This window comes from Thamnophis elegans, chromosome 9 (genome assembly GCF_009769535.1).
Source record: "Thamnophis elegans isolate rThaEle1 chromosome 9, rThaEle1.pri, whole genome shotgun sequence".
NCBI lineage: Eukaryota > Metazoa > Chordata > Lepidosauria > Squamata > Colubridae > Thamnophis > Thamnophis elegans.
In genome coordinates, this window is record NC_045549.1 from 54,358,221 (window position 1) to 54,382,392 (window position 24,172).

Below are 24,172 nucleotides of genomic sequence, written 5' to 3' on the forward strand. Positions count from 1 at the left end.
AAAGATACAGGTAGGAGAGATGACAGGTTTTTAATAAGTACAGTGATTTTCAAATTGGCAACTACACTTGAGTGAAGAGCTTCAAAGGTATCTTTGAAAAAGGAAGCAGACAAGAAGTCTGTGTACAAAGGGACAGTAGTTTGATCACTGTTTTCAACAACTCAAGCTCCTGTTTTCAAAGACAAGGCATTGATTTCTGTTAATGTTACTTTTAGGTTTAAACATTCTAAGCAGAGACACCTGCAAGTTCTGCTATATTACTTGATCATGGTGGTGTTCTGGGGAGGGATGAGCAAATATACAAGAGTGTATCGTAAGAGTACATACTTCCAGTAGAATTATCCAAGGCAACCCAGCTGACCAGCAAAAGCAAGCAAGCATCTTTATTGGGGAGCAGTGTCACACGAAGATGCTGAAGGTGGATTATCAGAACAATTCCAGGTCCCCGCCCCATGGAGCATGCTCAACCGCTAGCCAGGAAGCAGACAGGCAGGAACCGGCCCCACCAAGCCAAGTGACCAAGGGACGATTGTCCAACCCGAGCCACAAAGACATAGCTGCGTCCAAAGCTGTCCCGTGAAGAAATGGCATCTCAGGAGCCGAAGGAACCAGGCCAGAGCTCAACTCGTGGGCCAAGGAGCTCTAGAAGGTTCCTTTCCATGCAGCCGGAGGAACAGCAGGCCAAGCTCCGAGGGACAAGTGATTTGCGCAGGTCAACTAGGAGACCGGCGCGCCCCACCTACCTGAAGGACTATGTCACCTACGTAGGCTGGGGATTGGACATTGTTCATTCTAGGAGGGGAGGGGTGTTATGTACAGACAGATGTTTTCACATGCTCACTGGGGATTGGTTGCCCAAATCCTGGGAAGTTTAAACAACTGTCATTGGCTGGCTGGGCTGCTGGAGCTCCTTAATTTACATGTTTTCACATGCTCACCGGGGATTGGCTGCCCAAATCCTGGGAAGTTTAAACAACTGTCATTGGCTGGCTGGTCTGCAGGAGCACCTTAAAATGCAAGCTCCGGCAGCCCAGCCGGCAGAGCCCAGTCACTTACTCATGAAATAAAAAGTGCTGAAACTCACTCGCGCATCTTCCCTGCTGCTGCTCGCCAATCTAACAAAATCACTTCTGCATTTTATCAAAAAACCTATGTTCATAGATCAAAGAAAGTGACTGGCAATTTAGCATGATGGTCTGCTCAGGTCAGATAGTACTTAATATGCTACTGAGCAAAAGGTAAGAGTACTAATGGGGTTTATGACAGGTTTCTGGACATCTAAGTATTCTGCTGACAAATAAAACATGTATAGGATTTTTTTTCCTGCAAAAACAGTGGGATTCCAGTGGGAACATGGAACATAAGAATAAACATGAAAAAGTTACAGTGTAGATGAAATGAATCAACTATAAATTGATCTAAAACATCAACAGAATTAAAGCAGACTAGAATTGAATATATTTAGTCAGAAAAGCATACTGTTTACTACCATGGACATGAAAAACAAAGAAGAAATGTTTTATTCTCCAATTATGTTTTCATTCTTAATACAATAAACCAATCTTTCTATAAATGTGAAGGCAAACAAAGGAAATAATTTATAAGCAATTAGATTTCATTTATTCAGTTTGAATGTTTGGCTGGGTGGAATGAAATTATTTAAAATGAAACATATACTAATTTATAGAAACATCTCAGTTGCCTGTAATCTCAAATCTGGAATATATCTAAGAATAGCATCATATTGAAATATGATTAGAACAAAGAGTTTAAACAATAGCCACAGCATCTCATAAGTGAAGATTTAATCTTCATCCAATTTATATGAGCAAGCTTATTTTTAAGCAATGCAGGTAATGTATGTTGATATATGCCATATCTTGAATCCCATCTTGTGCTCACAGTTGTGAACTGGTAGCAAAGGTAAGTTGATCTAGATGGACAGGCAGGTAATGGCCAACCAACCAGATATTTTGGCAGTAGATAAGGAACAGAAGACAGCAGTGGTGATAAATGTAGCAGTGCCAAGTGATAGAAACATAAGGAGGAAGGAATATGAGAAGCTAGAGAAATAGCAGGATTTGAAGGATGAACTAGAGACATGATGGAAAGTAAAAGCCAATGTGCTCCGTATTGGCAGCATTTGGGGCTGTGACTCCTAAGCTGGGGAATGGCTTCACAGATCCCAGGAACAATGACAGAGCTCTCTGTGCAGAAGAATGCAGTGTTACTTCCATGGCATCCTCAAAACTTTTACACTTCTAAGAATTTCCTTCCAGGATGGGGGAGATGAGGAGAGTGAGAAGCTGAGTTGTATGGATTGTGTCTAAAATGTGCTCAGATGAATGCCGGACTTTCTGTTTCATAGTCAGCTACTCGTCCTACATAGCTGTGTTAGGCTTCTATTGCTACAAGAAACAGTTCATATACTGGGACTCTTTCACCTAACATCTCATTGTAATGGCTCCTCTCCTAACTTGAGAAAGTAAAGACTCTTGAAACGGATTATTTCAAACCTTTAATCAGTCAGGATGGAAACTATTAGAAGCAAAGCAGCATCTGAAAACCTTTAGGCCATGCAAATGGGATTAAGCTGATAATGACCCTTCCCCTTTGTCCGAATGCAGATTCTGACCAATACACAAGTGTGAAGATGCTTCCTTAACTCTTCAGCCCTGGGAGTCAATAAAGCACATGTTCCCATGGCTATTTCTAGTTAGACATCAAAGTTATATATCCCACATAGCTATCATAAACATCCCTCCAGAGATATTGGGACCTTCAGTCTCCCAGTGACAGGAAACCAGTTGTAAAGTTGTAAAACTCAGTTGTTTCAGATGTAGCTAATAATTTAACTCCGAGGCTCCCCTCCTCCCAATTGAATGGCAGTATCACTTTTAGGGATCTGACATGCTGCCATTCTTTAGAAAAAGGAGAGATTCACCTGTGAAAAAATAGGGGAAAAAATTGCATCATAGTATTTTAACAAGGTTTGTCAGGGTATTGAGAGTGAATTTTTTTCAATAGGGCAGGGACTCTAACGTGGTGTTTCTCTACCCATTCATTTTGGGCTGAAGGTAAATGCTTCCAAGCAACTAAGTATTGTGTTTTCTCTAGAACCCCAGTGGGTGTAGGTGCATGTGGTCTGAGTTGTGAGATTACTTCTCATTTGAGTAAACTAATGTGAAACACGGGATGGACTTTCCTGAGTGTCTTTGGCAGGAATAATTCTACTGTTACTGGGTTGATAACTTTGGAGATCAGGAAACGTCCGATGAAATGTGGCCCTAATTTCTTTGATGGTTACAACGACTTCAGAAATTTTGTTGATAGGTATACTCTATCTCCAACATGGAAGGGTTTGGGATCTACTCTTTTATTGTCAGCTTGAGTTTTGAAAGCCTCTGTAGCTTCCTGTAACGCTAATCTAACCACTGGCCATGTGTTGTCTATCCATTCTTTTAGTGAGGGGATGGTGGGTTCCCCTGTAGGTAGTTCAGGCATGGGGTTGAAATCCTGGCCTGTTGCTCTTCTAAAAGGGGTGAACCCAGTGCTTGAGTGCACAGCATTATTGAAGGCCACTTCTGCAAAAGGTAAAAGATCAACCCAGTTGTCCTGTTGAAAATTAATAAAACATCTTAGATATTGTTCTAGAACCATGTTCCGATTTTCAGTTTGATCATTGGTCCATGGATGGTGACTGAAGCTCAGTCTTTGGGTGGTGCCCAATAAGTTTAAGAATGCTCCCCAAAATTTTGAGGTGAATTGGACTCCTCGGAGATGATTCTCTGCGGGGCTCCATGAAGGCAATAAATGTCTATCAGGAATAACTTGGCTAGATGTTTGGCAGTTGGGATCTTTTGGCACGGTATAAAATGTGTCCGTTTTGAAAACAAGTCTGTTACGACCCAAATGACAGTATTCCCTGCACTTTCTGGTAGTTTGACAATAAAATCCATAGCTATCTCCTTCCAGGGTGCTGAGGGCTTGGCTACCTTCTGTAACAGTCCTGGCATTTTGCTTTGGCGTCTTTTGGCTGCTACAAAAAATTGGACAGCTGGCTACATAGCTCTCTATGTCCTTTTTTAGTGATGGCCACCAAAATTGCCTTTTAATTAGATGTAAAGTTTTTACAAAACCAAAGTGTCCTGCTAGTTTGGAGTCGTGGCACCTTTCCATTAAGTACAGTCTTTGGCTAGCTGGAACATACAACTTCCCTCCCACCCAAGCTAGGTTATTTTTCATCAGACAGCTGTCTTTGTGGCTCAAAAACCATTCGTTGGTGGTTAAAGCTTGTTTAAAAGTTTGGATGGTGTCATTGTCCTCCAGAGTGTCTTGTTTTCCCTGGGATCTGGTGGTTACTCTAGCAGCTTGTTGATTATCTTGTATCATGGGTTTGATTACGTTTGGCTTCATACTATTGTATTGCGGTTTCCTGGATAGTGCATCTGCCAGGAAATTTCCCCCCCTGGGAGGTATCTGAATGTAAATTCAAACCTTTTAAAGTACTGAGCTTATCGTACTTGTTTTAGCGAGAATTTCCTTGGGGTCTTTAGGGCTTTTAAATTTTTATGATCCGTCCAGACTTCAAAAGGGATCTTACTCCCTCTAGGAAATGTCTCCAGGTTAAAAGAGCCCATCAAACTGCATAAGCCTCTTTCTCCTAAATTGCCCACCTTTGCTCAGATTCATTCAATTTTTTTGATGTGTAAGCACATGGTTTTAATTGGTCTTCCTCATTTTTCTGAAGTAAGATGGCTCCTATCGCCACATCACTAGAATCTGCTTGTATGACGAACAGTTTCTCTGTGTCCGGGTGCTTTAGGATCGGTTCTGCCAAAAACAGCCTTTTAAGTCTTTCAAATGCCGCTTGGCATTCCATTGTCTAGTTCAAAGGCTGCTTCGGTTTCGGGTTTCCCTCCCCCTTAGTTTTTAAGAGTTTGGTGATGGGGAGAGCAATTTGGGCGAAAGCGGGGATAAACTGCCGGTAAAGGTTTGCAAATCCCAGGAAGCTTTGCAACTGTTTGCATGTTCTGGGTGGTTCCTAGTCAAGTACCGATTGCACTTTCGAAGGATCCATTTCTATTCCCTGGTGTGAAATGTGGTATCCTAAGTAATCAATTTTTTCTTGGTGGAATTCACATTTGGAAAGTTTAGCATAAAGTTTTGCAGAGCGAAGTTTGTTCAGAACCGTCCTGACTAGTTTTACATGTTCTGCCTTGGTCTCAGAATATAATAAAATGTCATCAATATAGACTATGCAACCCTTATATAGATGCTCCCACAACACTTCATTTATTAATTGCACAAATACTGCAGGGGCCCCTTATAGCCCAAATGGTAGCACTTTGAATTGATAGCATCCAAGAGGGGTAAAAGTGATTCCCCTGGTCTTCCCTCCCCAGCCATCTTTCATCCCGATTCCGATTGACCAACGGGGCTTTTTGGGGTCCTCCAAGATCACTCTGTTCTCTCCGCCAGTATACAAGGAGCAGATCTCTGTTTGTGGAGGGGTTTCCATCTCCCTCTAGCAGTCAGTTTCCCCTTGTTCGCTGTTATGCTCAGACATGGTTTGCTGGGTCCCCTTGGTAGAGTAAAAATGTTTCTCTCCTGGTTGACCACTTTTCAGAGAGATGCTGCTTTATGTAATGGCTCCTCTCCTAACTTGAAACAGCAAAGACTCTTGAAACGGCTTATTTCAAAAGGAACCTTTAATTAGTCAGGATGGGAACTATTAGAAGCAAAGCAGCATCTGAAAACCTTTAGGCCATGCAAATGGGATTAAGTTTATAATGACTCCTCCCCTTTGTCCGAATGCAGATTCTGACTAATACACAATTGTGAAGATGGGTCCTTAACTCTTTTGCCCTGGGAGTCAATAAAGCACATGTTCCCATGGCTATCTCTAGTTAGACATCAAAGTTATATATCCCTCCTGGCTATCATCAACATCCCTCCAGAGATATTTGGACCTTCAGTCTCCCGGTGACAGGAAAACAGTTGTAAAGTTGTAAAACTCAGTTGTTTCAGATGTAGCTAATGATTTAACTCCGAGGCTCCCCTCCTCCCAATTGAATGGCAGTATCACGTTTAGGGATCTGACACTCATTCTGTCAAAAGAAAGAACAGGCCATGGTTAAATAATTTATCTAATGTGGAGTTCAACTGAAAACTGAAGGAACCAATGCTAAAACCGAAGCTAAATGTAATTGCTGCTGGGGATTTTTCCCTATCCCTGTCCTACCTCCCATTAAATAAGTTTCACTTTCATAGTTGCTGCAGCTGTTGCTTCACTAGACTTAGATTAAAGGATTTCTTTTTCCTGAGGACATTTTGAAAGTAAACGAATTATCCAGCTCCACTTCATAACTACTATTTGCAGTCTTTGTTCTGTTATCTCTTCAGTAGAAAAGTCAGGTATCAAAGACATGAAATAAGTTTTGAAAGAAACAGACAATGGAAAAATCTAATGTGGCTTAAATAACAATTCTGGTTAGAACAGTTCTCCTACTGTACTAGGGTTGGTTCCTGGGTTTGTTTAGAAGCAACTTCCCTGGATTTTAGTTATCAACTCTGCTTCAAATATATAAATAAAGCTAGAAGTCTCCAAACAGTAAGACTGATCTGAATAGAGAAAGAGACAGAGCAAATAAAGAACATTTCTGTTTGTTCAGTTGCTTTGTCTCAATAATATATATATATTAAAAAACATGTTCTGGAATTGCACAAGGGCTCATAAAGAGCCTTAAGAAATGATCTTCTGTGGACTTCCTGGGGGCGTGGCCTGTTGCCGAGGAGGGCTCCACCGAGCTCCTCAGAGATCTGGTCTGTATATCTAAATAAGATCATAGATAGCACCCCTTTTTGGCAAAAAAAGGGGCAGGGAGTAGCTCTGTAGGCGAGGGTCTATTCGTAAGCCACAGCCTTTTTCCTTTTTTTGGCTGTGGACAGAGATTAGATCCAGCCGGAGCAGAGCTTTTATCTCCAGCCAGTTCTTCTCAGCTGCCTTTTTTTTTTGGCAGCCCCAGACAGGCTAGCCCCCCCCAGGACAAAACAAAGTTTTTTTCAAGCTAGAATTGATACGGGCGGGTCCCACCCCTGTGAGATTTATGCTTTTATTACTATCTTAAATACCAGCACCATTTGTCTTAGAGACTTCTTTGTCTAAATGGACTTCAAAATGGCGATTTCTCTCCGTGGATGATTGATAGTGGATGTACTTAGCCGGTTTTACCTTCCTGCAGACCGCTCCTTAACAAAATAAACTCTTCTTCTTTGGAAATAGAGGGGAGCAAAGCGCTGCTTACTTGTTTATTTATTATGGCACCCAGGTCAAAGAAGCGTCTTGCTACAAATGTGTCTAAAGAATTTAAAGAATTTTTACTGGAACCACAGCCTTTGTCTCCTATGCCCTCTACTGGAGAATTTCTAACACAGGAATATTTCTTTAAAATGTTTAATGCCTTTAAACAAGAAATTAAGGAATTTGTATTGGAACTATATGATGATTTAAAGTCTAAAGTTAATCAAATGAAGGCGAATACGTTTGCAGCCGTGTCTGCCCTGTCAGATTACTCTGCTGAAATAGAGAACAAATTGGAAAGTTTGGAGAAGGCTAATTTTAATTTGACTACCAATATTCAAATTTTACAACAAAAAATTAGAGACAATGAATAACAGCTCATGATGATAAATTTTAATAGGAAGGCATTTGCAATAAGAGTCAGAGGATTCCGTGAAAAGGAGCAAGAGAATTTGAAACAGACCTTTGCTGAAGCCTTCAGCTATGCGGTGGGAAGCCCGGGACTTAACTTTGATTGGCAAATTCGGAAAATCTATCGCCAGAACTCATTGATAGCGGAACAGCGACAGCTCCCGAGGGACATAATTATACATTTCTCTACAAAAGAATCTAGAAATGCGATTGTGCAAAAGTTTTATAATAACAGTCTCCGAGTTGATGGCCAGAACTTGATTGTCTTCAAAGAAATACCTTTCCAGATGTTAAAGGCAAGAAGGGACTACACCTTTTTAACTAAGGAGCTTAGGAGTCAACAGATTCGATACAGATGGGAGGCCCCTGCCGGCATCACGGTTACATTTGAGAATCAAAGATTTCGTCTTAACTCTGTTTCGGAGGCTCAAGATTTCTATTGCAGGATTCTGAAGGCGGGACTTCCTGACTCGCTTGGAAGAGAGGAGAGACAAGCGGAAGGAGAAGGCAAACGGCAGGCCATGTGGTTGCAAGATGGAGGGGGTAGCCCTTCCTCCCTCGGAGAAGCAGAAAAACGGAGATCGAGAATTTAGACATTTTAAAATACTCGCCAAAGTTGAGGACTGAATGGGGGTTTGAGACCTCTCTCCGGTAGAAAAAGCGGACTAATTCTTATTAGAAGGGAAAGCTGGGTGAAACTACTTTGAGCTAGATTTTAAATTAACGTTAGCATAAATTTGATAGTGGTAAACATCAGACAAGCAAGGGATGAGGGTAAAATATATGTGGAATGATTTACATTGTTTAAGGCTTATTAGAACAGAAAGCCGGTTGGGATTATCTTAAGATAAGTGTAAAAAGAATGCGGAATGATTTATGTTGTTTAAACTTTGTTAGAAGGGACTATTTTAAAACAGAAGGTTAACTGACTCTTGCTGAAAGTATTGTTTGAATATGTGGAATGATCCATGCTATTTAACTTTTATTAGAAGGGAAAGTTGGTTGAAATTGCTTTGAGTTAGATTTTAAACAAATGCTAGTATAAATTTGATAGTGGTAAATATTAGACAAGTAAGGGATGAGGGTAAAATGCATGTGGAATGAACTACGTTATTTAAATCCTATCAGAAGAGAAAGTCGGTTGGAATTATCTTAAGATAGAAATTGATTTCTGTGTAAAGTAATATTTGATCTACGCTGCTTAATTTTACTAAGAAGGGGAAGCTTGGCTAGATTATTTTGAATTACTGTTTGAAAAGGAGGTTAAGAAAGATCACTTACGCTGTTTAAATTTTACTAGAAGGGAAAGTTTGATTACTCTTCTGTAAAGTCATATTTGAATATGTGGCATGAACCACGTTGCTTAAATCTTATCGGAAGGGATCATGAGGTTTAGGAAGAGGAACGGGAGAGTCTACAGAAGGTTGGGGTAAATAGCAAAGAAGTAAGAGACGAGAATAAAATATAGATAGAATGATTTATACTATTTAAGCATAGATAAAGATGGGGGGCTGAGATCAACACAAAGAGTGGTTTCTTTTTCTTTTTTTCTTCTTTTTTCTTTTCTCTTTTTTTTCTCTCTTCTTTTTTTTTCTGTTTTTCTTTCTTTTGACATATTACTTTTATTTTTTAATCCATATGTATACAAGATATTTTAGACAGAAGGTAGTGCCAGGTGTGGGCCCTGGGAAGTCGGGAGGATTGGGGATGGGGATTTGTGGGTGGGGGGGTGGGGGGGTGTTAAAATAGTCTTAATAAGAATAAGAATGTATTTATATACGGTGGTTTTTTCTTTCTTTTTTTTTTTTCCTTGGTTCATTTTACTTTTATCAGATCAAACAACACTCGAATAAAGGCATACACCAAGGAGGGAGGTAGAGGGAAAGAAGAGGGAGGAGTAAGGAAGGAGTAAGGGGAATGTAAGGAGTGTGTCTGGGGAGTAAGGGGAGAAAGGTTTGTGGGGAAAGGGAAGTAGGAGGGGAGTGTTAGAGGGAGAAAGGAAAGTTGGAGGGGGTAGATGGGGTGTATGGAGGATGGAAGGGTTAGGTGGGGTTGTGAATGATGAGTTGTGTTTCCTTTTTATTTGTTCGTTTTATTCCCTTTTTCTTTTTTTCTTTTCTTATAGTAAATACCCTGTATATAAGTGATTGCAAATGGAATGTGAAAAATGAATAAAATATATTTAAAAAAAAATAAAAAAAAAAGAAATGATCTTCTGTGAATGCCTTTTCCTAAATGACTTGTTGCTTTACATTTGGCTATTTTATAGAAACAAGAGACATTTCTATGCTATTAGACTTAAATATTGGTGCCACAGAAGGCTAGGGGTACTAAAGATAAGAAATATGCATCGTCCACCTCTTCTACATCATTGTAATGCAGGACTATTGAAACCATACAATAATTCTACTGGGCCCTGCTTGAAATAGTAGGCTTATAATAGCTGGACTTTTGAGACCATTCAGAAAGGCAAACTAAAAGTAGGCTTGGGCATCCTTTATAGCAGGGATCACCAACCTTTTGGACCACAGGGGGTGCTAAATTCATAATTTTAAATCCCGGGACTGAGGGTGGAGTGTAGCCTCTACAGGCCATTGTAGTATAGCATTGTAGTCCTTCTGGGTTCGGCTCCAAGTGGGGAAAAAGACACTGGAGGCATGGAGGCTGCTTAGAAAGATGGTTTTAATGATGGACAGGACCACATGGCTTGAGGTCCTGGGGAAAAAGGTGATCACATGCTTCCAGGTGTTGGGTGAAGAAGAAGAAGGGTCGAGGGAGGGGCTTTCAGGGCTTTTTATAATCTGTTCGGCCCCACCTATCTGCCTCCTGCTCCTGTGCAAGAAATGTATTCTGATTGGTTGTCAGACTCACATGGGGCCATGCAAGGGAACTCTCTAGGCTGTGTTTTGAATCCAGGTTTGGTTGAGTTCTCAGATGCCATGTGGTCAGTTGGGTAAAAGATCAACATTATCATGCCTTAATCCCGTCCCCCTGGAGCTTTATTATGTAAAGGGACTAGCTCAGGCTTTAATGGCTCATTTATGAAATTTAATGAACTGAAGAAAATATTTTGTACAGGATTTTTGAAAGGAATGCCAATAGAAGTACTATTGTGGTACAGTCATCTGTATTTTTATCTTGGTTTTATAATTATAAAAAACATCTCAGCATTATAAAGAAATAATTTTCTTTCAGTATCTAGTTAATATTACAAGTTGTCCCCTGAGAAAGTATTAGGCACCCCATTTAGTATCCTGGCTTATTCTGTACTAGGGCAGTTTTAGGCTACCCTCATGTGGAGTGTGTTATAGAATCTAAACATATGGTGAGTTTATTACATGCACAAAGATGAAAAAAATGGAAATACCTACAACAGAAGAGTGGAATTGTAAAGATTACGGAATTGGTTGAAATGGCAAAATTGGCCTATTTCAGTGTTTCTCAACCTTGGCAACTTGAAGATGTCTGGACTTGGACTCAGCGAATGCTGGACTCAGCAAATGCTGGCTGGGGAATTCTGGGAGTTGAAGTCCAGACATCTTCAAGTTGCCAAGGTTGAGAAACACTGGCCTATTTGGTCAGAAATAAGACAATATGTACTTTTATCAGAGATTGAAAACTTTTTACTAAAAATGGAAAAAAAAACTGAACTGATGATTTATGGATTTTCTGACCGAAAAAGGTTGAATATGCAAAGGAGAAAAAATAGGATGTAATTTTATTGAGGGAAAAAATTAGGATAAGATTGTTTGTACCCCCTGAAAAAAAGAAGATTTGAAATAGTTTCTTTATTTATCTTTTTTTCCCCATGTTGAATTTATTTCTATATTGTATTTTCTTATTTTACATTTTTCTTTTTCTTACTCTTATGATATATTATTTCACATTTCTCTTTTATTTCTGTGAAAGCTTTTCAATAAAAAATAAATGTAAACATGAGGTATTAATGTATGATGTATTAGACTCGATCCATTAAAAAGCATAGCTGATATTCAGATTAAAACTGACAACAGGCACTCCTGGTCACAGAACTGCTTACACTTGCCCAGAAAATAAAAAAAAGGCAATTGATATAATGGAGATCATATTTAAAGGCTAGACAATTAGCAATTACCAGTTTTCCTCCTAGTAAATGTGTACTTTTGTGACTGGCCATTCCTATTATGGCAGCTATTTTGTGTCAGGGCCCATAAATTAATATTTCTAAAATATCTCTTAAAGGAGATGTTTTATACTTAATTCTTCAAGATAAGATTGGAAGTTGGGAATGTGATATTTGACTATAACTTAAAATAAAGCAAAACGGTATTGTAGACTTTTTAAAGTCAGGGAGTTATTAAAGTTCAGGAACTTACCCTTGCTAAACTGGTACCAGATGGGACTTTATATGGAACATATTTCCTATAGATGTGCCCAACTCTAGAACATGGAACGTCAAACATGCCACCTCCACACATCCAGACCTGTGAGAGAAATGGGGATTCAAATGTGATCACAAGAATTAAACAGCCATTGAGAATACAAGCAGATACAATATTTAAAGTTTTTGAGATTTATCCTGGTTGCAGTCATTTGTTTCTTTGGGAATAGGAAAAAAAGAAGTATTATATGTAGCAAAATTGAACTAGTATCTATATGCATATGATAATGTCCTTACCGAACTAAAATTCACTTTTAATAATTTGCTGCAAGTTGGTGCAGGAGGTTTCCAGGCCCAAAATGGGCACGGGGGGATGTGAGGGGGGAAAGGTATATGCACGTGGGTGAGGGAGCACTGGGGAGGGTCATGAGCATATGTGCGGGGCAGGGGTGGGTTCCTGCCAGTTCTAACCTCTTCTATAGAAGAAGTTCCACAAATCTACAGTGCCATTTAGAACCAGTTCCAGCTCCCTCCCCCCGCCTGTCCGCATATCATCAAGATGAAGAGCGAGAGGAGGAATTCTGGGAGTTGAAATCCACAAATCTTAAAGCTGTCAAGTTTTAAAACCCCTGTTTTTTTTTCCTAAAGTGTTAGGCATGCAAGGGTCTTGTAACTTGACAGCTTTAAGACTTGCGTGCTTCAAATGCCAGAGTTTCTGAGCCAACATTTTGGTTGCTAGCAAGAGTGTTGTTAAGTGAGTTTCACCACATTTTACAAGTTGGCCATGCCCACCCAGTCACATGGCTGGCAAGCCACTCCCACCCGGTCACATTGCCGGCAAGCCACTGCCAAAAAGGAGGTCACAAATACAGAAGAGGTTCTAAAATTTTTTGAAACCCACCACTGGTGTGGGGGGTGGGGTGCATTGTAGAGGGAGGGACACATGGAGGTGCATACATACAATGCATTATGGGTGCAGGGGTATGCACACACTTTTGGCACCTAACGACAAAAAGATTAGCCATCACTGATCGAATGTCTATTTTCCATTATATTGGGAGATTAATCTATCTTCTTAGGCTTTTTTTTACACAGAACACTTCTTTTCTTCCTCCATATTTCCCTCAAGATGTACCTTGAAACTATGAAAAATATGGTCTATCATTTACACACACACACATTCAGGGATATTTTTATTCCTTTGCTGAATATGAATACATATGAATATATTCATGGGAAAACCAAAGCCAACAGACCTTTTACTAAGCAAATAGTAATCAGCTTAGACTTGAATTTACAAATAGTCTAATAAGTGTTCTACATGTTCTTGTTAGCACTGATGTATGTCATATTCATTCTCTGAGCTTGTGGGTTGGTTTCATTACCAGGCTATGGGTAAACTCTTCAGCGGAGTTTAGAGTCTGTCAGTGTTAGTGTTCTTCTGTTTATAAGGACTTCAGGTGTGGGGGTGAAGTGAGGGTCTTGTAATGGATCTTGTGATGGGTCATGTGTGAGTCACAATGACAGCCTTGTGATGGGTTTTGTGATAGGAAAGTTATAGGTGAGGATCACTGGGAGGTGAAATGCTGGCTGGGGAAGTGGCTTGTGTGGATTGGTCAAAGGTTGATGCTGTTTCTGGTTAGCTGTGCAGCTGATTTGGATTCCGAAGGGATTTGTAGGCTGGTTGTAGGTCAAGGTGCCTGTTAGTAGAATTGCTTGTCAACGTTGAGGAATGGAAGACTGTTGTCTGTTTCTTTTTCACATATGAATTTGATCCCATATTACTGAGTAGGCGGTGTATTTCTTTAATGACAGAGATGTCATCAACACAGTGTGTTCAGAATTCGGTTGGATGATGGGTAGAGCTATGCATTTGAGTCATTGTATAACTCCTTCATATTAGGCCTGGTATGGGTGATCCCAATGGGGAACCTTGTACTTGCTTATAGATTTTTCCCATTGAACTTAAAGTATGTGTTATAGGCATAGATAGTTTCATGATGGTTTCTTTGGACACAGAGTATTTTGTGATGGCATCATCTTTGTGGGTGTGGTGTTTAGTAAGTAGATGGTGTATGGTTTCCTTAGCCAGGTTGATGTCAATCAAGGTGAAGACAGGTGATGTCAAAGGAGACCATGATTTCTTTCTTGCTGATCTTGGTGTGCTTGATGCATTGGAGAAATTGTTCTGGGGAATTAATTGAGTGGGTTGACTCATTGGCCATGTGTCTGAGTTTCCTCTGCAGGGTTTTTGCTAGTTTGTACATCAGTGTTCCAGGTAGAGACATAGTTGGGTGTACGGGGATCCTATTCTTATGTATTTAGGAGAGTCCATATAACCTGGGTGTGGAGGAGTCTTGTGGTTACTTGTGCTTTGTCCCTAGTGGGGTTAGCTGTTTTTCTTTTTCCATTTTTCTTAGAGTGTCTTTTTTATATATTGTGTTTTTATACAATTAATGGGTTTTTTTTTCTTAAATCATTGTTATATGCTACCAAGTCATGTTTTTGTAAGATGGGTAGCTGTATAAATATGATGCATAATACATCAATATATATTTCATTTCAGTCTTATTCAGACTATTATCTGAACAGTCAAGAGCAAAACTGCATAGTAGCAGCATTGGTGAACATAAGAGCCTACACACCCAACCACTCCCATAACTCTAAACCAGAGACATTTGATTTGAATGCATTAAAGATTAAAGACTTGGAACAATATAGACATAGCTATTTGTCTGCCTGTCCGTCCGTCCGTCCATCCATCCATCCATCCATCCATCCATCCATCCATCCATCCATCCATCCATCCATCCACACACATGAGTGATACAATGATAGTACTAGTCAGCAGAAGAAAATATCTGGCCTGGCCCTATTGGGGGGCTTTGGGTGAGACTGGAAGATGACTTGTCTTCACAATGGATCCAAGGGATAGATGGGCCAAAGTAGCTCAAAGTCACATATTGACCTCTGAGCCTGGATGGGTATTTCAATGTGGGTTTCTTTGGTTCAATGAATTGAGCATCTTATTACAATGGTTCTCAGTGATTTGACATTTGGGATTTTAGAGGGGATGAATGATGGGGCTGAGGAGCATTAAAGGCAAGTAAATAAAGACTGAGCAACCTGATTTAGGAGATCTCCAGGCTTTAATGCTGGAGTTGATCTGCTGAAGCACTAACTGTAGATTCCAGAAACAGATACTGAATTTCTAATTACCTGGCCCCATGGGCCTTTGAACTAAATTGCAACTTAAATTACTACCTTTACCTTAGCATAAAACTTTGTTCACTACTTATTTCCTGACTCTCAATACTCTACACACACACAAAAATCCTTACCTCGCTTCTATTCCTTTACCTTTTGCACTAGTTTCAAAGGAGACAATACATTCTATGTACAGTTTGTTCCTATTTCCAACTGGGGTCTGACTGAGGCAGAGAATAGCTTCTATATGAATAGTACAAAATGCTATTGAAAGTCATTTAAAATTATATCCATGGGGAAGGACATGTACCCTTAGGGTCAACTCACAGTAATGAAATGAATGAGCAGATATAGATAAAATGAGCCCTGATGTAATTTATTCTCCTTCAGAGGATATATCAAGGAACAAAACAGACAGAGACAGTTAGTATCCAAGCTTCCAGTATGGTTACCATGGTTTCTGTGTAGTGAGGAATAGGCTGCCATGCAATTATGTTTCTTCCAATGACAAATAAAAGGAACACAGGAAGTAGAATAATGCAGTCTTTATGTCTTCTGCCAGAATTGTGAGATACAAGACCAATGTGCATTTAGCTGTGAAATACCTTAACAATAGAGAGTGTAACCTGATGCAGTCTAAATCAACTGTCATACGTTTGGCTTATGGACTTTTATGTCTTTAGATTTGATTTGCTTAGAAAAGACTCAATTGAAAATCATATTGCATGAACTCAATTCCCCCAGTTCATTTTTATTCTGCTGAAATAACCCTCACTACATGGTTTGGAGTTCAGACATCCCATGCCATCATTTGTGAGTCCATTCTGTGTAATCTGCTCTAGTGTATTACAAATACAGATGGATTTGTTCCATGCTTCAATGATGTTTGAAGAAGCAACAAGAATAGCACAATTGCTAACATTTGACACACTGAATTTGCATTAAAACACAAGATAGGCATTACGGTAGATTAAATTGGACTGGGAACCTCTTGGAGCAATGTACAAAGTTTTGTTTAAGATTAGTATTGTGGTCCAAATCTGTCAATTGGAAAAATAGGAAAATACAAATGGGAACCATTTCCTCTACATTTAAAAAAAGTTGTACTTTATGAAATTATATATTGTCAAATTGTAGATTATCAAATAATCTGGTTTTGTATGTGATAGTGACTCATGGGGGCTAAAATCTACAAGATCATGGATGCAGTATCATTATAGAAATCCCATCCCTTTTGTTTGTACATTTGGTGGCACATAACAGAGGGGATGGGGATGAACTGCAATGCTGCACCCACAATACTGCAGATTTTGACATCCTTCAACATATACATACACAGTGACGTGCAGTCAGGGGAGGCAGAGCCTCACTACTGTCATCATGAAAAGAAAAAAAATGTAAAAGGAAAGAGGCTGAGGTAGTTGCTGCCAGAGTCACAGTGGATGACTCTGCTTAGTGCTTAACTGTTTAAAAAAGGCTCTAAAAAACGCCCTCTACAGGAGGAGGCAGGAGAATCATGGGCCTCATCTAGTCTGACTTTATGATTACTCGAGCAGAGTTAAGCAAGGTTTAAAAGCCAAAAAATTCCTGAGGTAGGTGAGGCACGTGGTTCTCCTGCCTCCTCCTGTAGAGGGTGTTTTTTTAGAGGCTTTTTTAAACAGTTAAGCAGAGTCATCCATGGCAACTCTGGCAGCAACTAGCCCAGCCTGACCTCCGCTCTTGCCTTTTTCCTTTTACATTTTTACATTTTCATGATGGCAGGTAAGAGCAGAGTTGAAATCCTCTGTGAAACAGCTGGAAAAGAAAAGGTACGTGTATGTGTGGGTCAGAGGGAGGGGGAGGAATTCAAACTTAATCCTTCTGGTGCAACTTTGTGTGTGTGTGTGTGTGTTTGTGTGTTTGAGATGAGTGAAGAGAGGGAAGGGGATAGGAGAGGCAGGGAGGGCAGCCCGCCAGCTCAGGCGGGCAAAAGAGACTTTCTTCTGCCTGCCCCTGTGTCCATGGCAGCCCGCTAGCTCATGCGGGCAAAAGTCACTTTCTTTCGCCTGACTCTGTGTCCGCGGCAGCCCGCCAGCAGAAGATTCCTTCCTTCTTTTTGTCTCTCTCTAACTTTATCTTTCTTTCTTTCTTTCTTTCTTTCCTTCCTTTCTTTCTTTCTTTCATATCTCTCTCCCACTTTCTTTTTCTTTCTTTTTTCTTTCTTCATTTCTTTTTCTGTTTCTCTCTCTCTCTGTCTGTCTGTCTGTCTGTCTCTCACTCTCTGTGTGGCTCTTTGTCTCTATCTCCCTCCCTCCCTCTTTTTCTCTCTCTGTCATACTCTCTGTGTTTGTGTCTGTCTGTCTGTCTGTCTCTGTGTCTGTCTGTTTCTCACTAACTGTCTATCTGTCTCTATGTCTCTCTCTCTCTGTGTGTGTGTCTGTCTCTGTCTCTCTCCTGCTCTTTCTCTGTCTATAACCCGTCGTCCTGGATCAGGCTGAGCTGCCTGTCCTTCTTCAACACCTTCCAGGGGTGCACGTTGATCGTAAAATCCATCGGGTCATCCAAAGTAGTGAGGTTCAGAATGACCTTTGCTGAATGTATGCAAACACTCAAGTCTGCTGCTCGCTGCTCCTCAACTAGTTGCAAAGTTCTCTCCGGAGATTATGGCGGGCAGAGGCAGTGCTCGCCTATAGAGCTTTGGCGAAGGGGATTTTTTCTGCGGGACGGAGCCTGGGCGGCTGGGAAGTAGAAGGCGAGGCTTTCAAACTAGTCTGGTTCTGCTTGAAAAGGTTGCTGTGGCGGAGCAAAGGGTGCCCTGGCTAAGGAATTTCCTCCTTCAGTCAGTCTCTGAATTTTATATCCTTTTTTTTCTACAGAAGGGAAAGGTTTTTTTGACTGTACAGCTCAACATGATTAAGGTGATTCTGCTCCTCCGTGGAGCTTTTGCGCTTCTTGCCCACGGGCACGGACTACCGTCTTTTCTCTGATAGCCACCTGGTTAAAAAGGAGGAGGAGTCTCCGCTGGTCTGGAGCCCATCTGGGAAGACAAGGAATGTGAGGGGGATCCCTCCCCCTGCAGATGGGCTCTGGACTTGGTTTAGCCTCCCTTGGTGTCGCAGCAGCCCCAAGCCCAGATCTCAGCATTTTTCGCATCGGGGCATGCTGCAAGAGGGAGTGAGTGAAGACCTTTTCTGGCTGGCGCAAAGGACTTCCCCGGACTTGCTTGCTGAGCACGGGGCAACGGGCCTGTATCTCCACAACCAGCAATTCAGGAAAGGTCTTCACTCACTCCCTCTTGCAGCACATGCCGATGCAAAAACCACCAAGATCGGCGCGCTTGGGCTTGCTGCTGCGATGTCCAGGGAGGCTAAACTAAGTCGCACGGCTTCCTGGATAGCCAAGAACCGTCGCGCTCTTCTCCGCGCTCTCCTCAGCTCCTTGTGACTGCAATAGACATGAAGTGGCGGGGGCTGTCGGGCTGGAAACCCAAGCCCCATTAGCCCCAAAAGCCGCTGTGCCAGCTTACTTACCTCCTCAGCAGGCAGCAATAGGCAGCAGGAGCGAGGGGACGAGTGGGGGATGGGCGGGACCCGGGGGTGAGGGAGCGAGGGGGCGTTCCACCAGTGGAATCGGTTCTAACTGGCACACTAGATTTGTGGAACCTCTTCTAACGAACTGGTTAGAACTGGCAGGAACCCACCCCTGGATCAGATATGCATAAGGATATTTGGTATGTTGAATCATACCAAAAATCTATCTAGTCTTTTATCCAATGACCTACTAGATCCTTATAGGGAGATCACAACACCTCCCCCCAAAATGGTGAGAAGGAAGAGATAAATAAGTTCTTTCTAATATTCCAATTAAACACATATCTTCCAGTGACCACTTTAGTGATTTTTTTAAAAAGAGTAGAAAAAAGCCATCTCTAAAAAGTTTATAGCATCAGCATATTGCCCCCAATAATCTAGGTCCTCATTTTACTGACCTTAGAAGGGTGGAGGGTTGAGTCAACTTTGAGCTGGTGAGAATCAAACTGCCAAATTGCAGGCAGCCAGCAGCTGGCAGACAGAAGAAGTAGCCTGCATTAATGCATTCTAACCACTGCACCATCATGGCCATCATCATAAAAAAGAAGTGTATACCATAAGGGCTTACCTTGAATGATATTTCATACTGTTCTCCTCCCCAGATTTCTAATCCAGGGTCATAGCCACCAAGATCCCAAAACCACTGTCGGTTAATAGCAAAGAGGCCTCCAGCCATAACAGGAGATCTAAGAAAGAAACACAAGAGACTTCAGGTGATGGATATTATCAAGGCATGAGAGAAAACCATGTTAATCCATCACAGATACTGATATTTGCTATTTTTACAATATTACATGTGTATATGGAGGTTTTTATCCTCCATATGAATTGTATTTCATCTTGCATAATTCCCAGATAGCTGCTAGCTATCTGGGAATTATGACTCCAGAGAATATACATATCTGGAAGATATCCACAAGGAGAACCCTATTGCAGATTATACAGTATGTACAATATTCTTAGAATCTTTTCCAATACAGTACTTTAATATCAATATGTTTGCTACTAGGTGATAAGGTATTTAGATGGTTGTTCAGTTGCCACCATGAAATCTCATAACAGGTGAGGTTATGGTTTAGGTTGAGCCATGATGCCATACATACACATGACCATGAAGATCGCATTATCTGTAACCGAGTTACATAGTTTAGCTTCTATAAGCATTACAGTATTACAATCAGATATGGCTGGTTCAAATGCTAGGTACAGTTTTCAAGAAGGTACACTGAGGATATTGCAAAGGTGTTTCTTTTTTTGGCCCTGCATAGATCCCCTGCAATAAAGAAAAAGCTACAACGAAGTCTTGAAAGGGGTGGAAAAATAAGGAATTAAATAAATGAAAGACAGCAATGTCTGGCCCCTCTTAATCCCAATAATTTCTAAGAAAGGATGATTGCACTATACTGTGAATGAGAGATAGTTTTATATAGTGATTTGGGTGATGGAGATAATTGGAAAGACTCAACCTCCTTTACAGATTTGTTCTGATAGAAATTGTAGGAAGGAATGTTGGATATGCCACTTTTAACTCCTAGAAGAAAACCTAGGACATGAAATTTAGATGCAACTACTTCATGATAGTAATCTTAACACGGAGGTATGCTTTCTCTATTGTGGACAGCCTTAGCATACAGTATGTACATTAGTACATCTTTTCTCACTTAGTCTCAATTTGCACATGCCAAGACAAGAAAAAAATTGATAGAATATTTTAGTTAATGCATTTAATTCCAAAAGCTGGGATAGCTATATCTTGTAATTTTCAGCTTATCAAATAAGTTATATATCTAAATGCTATTTCATAGCTTTTACTTCTCACCCCTAGGCAATATTCATATTTATTGAACCCATAGACAAATATTTTAGAATAAAATGAGCCTATGAACCATTTTATTTTAAGATTTTTTATTTATTTTATTATTTTAAGATCTTATGTACTCCATCAGAACACTATGCAGTAAAGACAAGAGTTATAATTTTAACTTTACAGTATGATATGGGCCATTCACTACCAATTAGGCAACCTATCTCACAAGTTTGTGTTTGCAAAGAAAGTTTTTCAAAGAGACCGCTACTCATACTACCCTTGAAGGAAAGGTGGGACATAAAACTAATTACCTAACTATCTAACTATCAACTAGAGGCATAAATAAATACTGCTACAGCAAAAACATATTTTCTAAAAATGACCCCATTGGTCTATGATTCAGTGACTACATAATTCAGAACAAAGATTCATTGAAATTATTCCTTTCTTTTGAAAGAAATTAAAATCAATATATAAAAATATATAAACTATGGGAAGCTTCATTCAATCAAAGTACTAGAAACAATATTTGCATGCCAACAAATACACAGATTTGATAGAGTTCTATAGAATACGGAATAATTGATCTTAGTTTTGAGTGACTTCCCTCTCTTTTCATTTATATTACACATGCAATGACAGATTCATTTTTGGGGATTCATTAAAATATAGAAAATTGGATTGGATATGACATTTTAACATCAACTAGATTTGGACTTCGAGGTAGTTGAATCAAAGAATAAGAACGTTATTTATCACATTTTTCCTATTTCAGAACTGTCATTTTATTTATTTTTTATATATACTTCTGCTGCCATAAAGTTATGAATGATTTCTTGGTACAGAAAACTGCAACTGGCATATCTATAAAAGTTTAAAATAGTATTTGACATGTAGATAGATATATGTATATATTAGAATAGTACTGGTCAAACTTTCTTCTGTTCATTCCAAACCAGTTTATAGGTGGATTGTAAATACATCTCGTTGATCCAGCATTGAAACTCATTAAGCAAGAAAAGAATGATAGAAGAAGCTAAAGGCTATATTTGAATATTCATTGTGCCATGTTAAACTGCCAGTAAACTAAGATTGACTTTCAAGGATTACTAAACATCCTCTGGGGTGTCAAAAAAGAATTTGTTGTTGACTTAATTGCATCTTGAGATCAAAGACACATATTTAACATTGTCTGAAACAGCAGCATATTAATTTGTTAAAACAAGATACTCCAAATTTATAGCAAGTTACAGATGTCTACCTTTATAATATTCTTTAAGTGAGTATAAAAAATAAACTATTGTATATATTTGAGCTAAATGTTAGAGGATTTAGCTGAAGCATATCCTGAGCTCTGTCTGACACTTTCCAGAATGGAGTGGCAAACTCTTCAGACCTAGGGAAATAGCACTGTATGTTTCCTGGCTCAAAACAGGAGTAAAATGAAATTCACACTATAATTCAAAGTTGCTACAGGATCTTCAAAAATTGAGATCAGTAGCCACATTACATTCCTGAGGGTGAAAGTTGGTCATCCAAAATAATAACAAATCTTATTAAACTTGGAAAGCTACTAAGCCAAAATACTGTTAGATAGATTATACTGGCTGTTTTTAGTTTTTTATAGTTTATGCAAAGGGATGCCTATTTAAGCAACAAATAAGCAATAGACAATAGCTAGGGAATAAAATGGCTCAGTGATTAAAGGTGCTAGGCTTGTCAGTTGAAAAGCTGACAGTCCGGGTTCAAGACCCTAGTGCCACATGACAGGATAAGCCATTACTTACTCCAATTCCTGCCCACCTACAATTCAAAAGGATGCAAATGTGTGTAGATAAATAGGTACCACTTCAATGGGAAAGTACTAGCATTCCATGCGCCTCAGTATATAGTGATGTTGGCCACATGGTCACAGAAATTGGCTCAGTCAATCTCATTGTACACATGTTGTACTCTGACAATAAAGGTTGAAATTGAATTGAAAGTGCCTTTAGACAATGTTAGCTCACTCAGCTAAGAAACAGAGATGAGCACTGCCCCTAAAGATGGACACAACTGGACAGGGGAAACCTTTATCTTTAGATAACAGACAAAGAATACCAGCACATTTTCCATCTTCTTTGGAAGGATGATGGCCTTTATGCTTCTAGATATTTTATTAGTTATTTCTAATGTAGCATTTGTGTAATATAAACCATCATGCACAATTTTCATGCAATTCTGCTTCCTTTTTTGTGTGATTATGTTACCTTATACTTTAAATGCAGAGAGAGGAAGGATATGTATGTAGCCATCCTAAATATGGAATTTTTAAAATTATTTGTAGTATTTATCACATTTACAGAATTTATTATTCTGGCATGTTTTTTTTATTAATGCATAAATAAATGGCATCAAACTAGAATGAAAACTGATACTTTAAACTAAGTGAAGATATTTGTTTTGCAATAAATTATCTAAATACTAACAGAACTTGGTTGACTAGAGATGATGAGGATGATTTTTAAAGTAGAAGGCCTGGTCAAGCATACCAAGTTTCCAAAGCTGAGTTTAATGGTCAGATTAAGTCAGTGGTGGGTTTCAAATTTTTTTAGAACCTCTTCTGTAGGTGTGGCCTGCTTTGTGGGAGTGGCTTGCTGACCATGTGACCGAGTGGGAGTGGCTTGGCAATCATGTGACTGGGTGGGCATGGCCAACTTGTACAATGTGGTGAAACTCACTTAACAACGCTCTTGCTTAGCAACCAAAATGTTGGCTCAGAAACTCTGGCATTTGAAGCATGCAAGTCTTAAAGCTGTCAAGTTACAAGACCCTTGCCCCCCCAACTCTCTAGAAAAAAACCCCAGGAGTGTTCAAACTTGGCAGCTTTAAGACTTGTGGACTTCAACTCCCAGAATTCCTCCTCCAGTCATGTTGGCTCAGGAACTCTGGCATTGAAGTGTGCAAGTCTTAAAGTTGTCAAATTACAAGACCCTTGCACCCCTAATCCTTTAGAAAAAAAACCCACCAGGGGTTTTCAAACCTGACAGCTTTAAGACTTGTGGACTTCAACTCCCAGAATTCCTCCTCTCGCTCTTCATCTTGATGATGTGCGGACAGGCGGGGGGAGGGAGCTGTAACCGGTTCTAAACGGCACTGTAGATTTGTAGAACTTCTTCTATAGAAGAAGTTAGAACTGGCAGGAACCCACCCCTGGATTAAGTGCAATGCTCAGTCGTTACCTAAGATGGGTAAATTATCTGAACCCGTATAGTTCTAGATTCATATTCCATGGTGAAGTTCAGAGAATACATGGCCCTGATCTCCTTTTATACTCTTTTGGGTAAGTTATGCAAAACATCATGAAATGTTATTTGAAGTCATCTGAGCTGCATGGAATCTATTGGAAATAGCCACAATTATTAGAAGAATATATTCCACAAATGCTTATGTCTATGCAAAGCATGTTAGATTAGGACAGGTGAAATTTAGTTTCAAATTCTTACTCAGCCACTGAGTTTGCCTGGTGATCTTGG

The 24,172-nt window shown here is 39.8% G+C and overlaps 1 protein-coding gene across 1 annotated transcript in view; it reads right to left on the reverse strand.

Annotated features, from left to right (window-relative positions):
* Window positions 1-24,172, reverse strand: part of LOC116513248 (polypeptide N-acetylgalactosaminyltransferase-like 6) — a 609,679-nt gene that overhangs the window by 63,172 nt on the left and 522,335 nt on the right. Inside the window, exons 7-8 of the mRNA XM_032224240.1 lie at window positions 19,419-19,536; window positions 12,070-12,177 (exon numbers count right to left, since the gene is read on the reverse strand). Coding sequence (XP_032080131.1) covers window positions 12,070-12,177; window positions 19,419-19,536 — 226 coding nt within the window. The remainder of the gene's footprint in view (window positions 1-12,069; window positions 12,178-19,418; window positions 19,537-24,172) is intronic.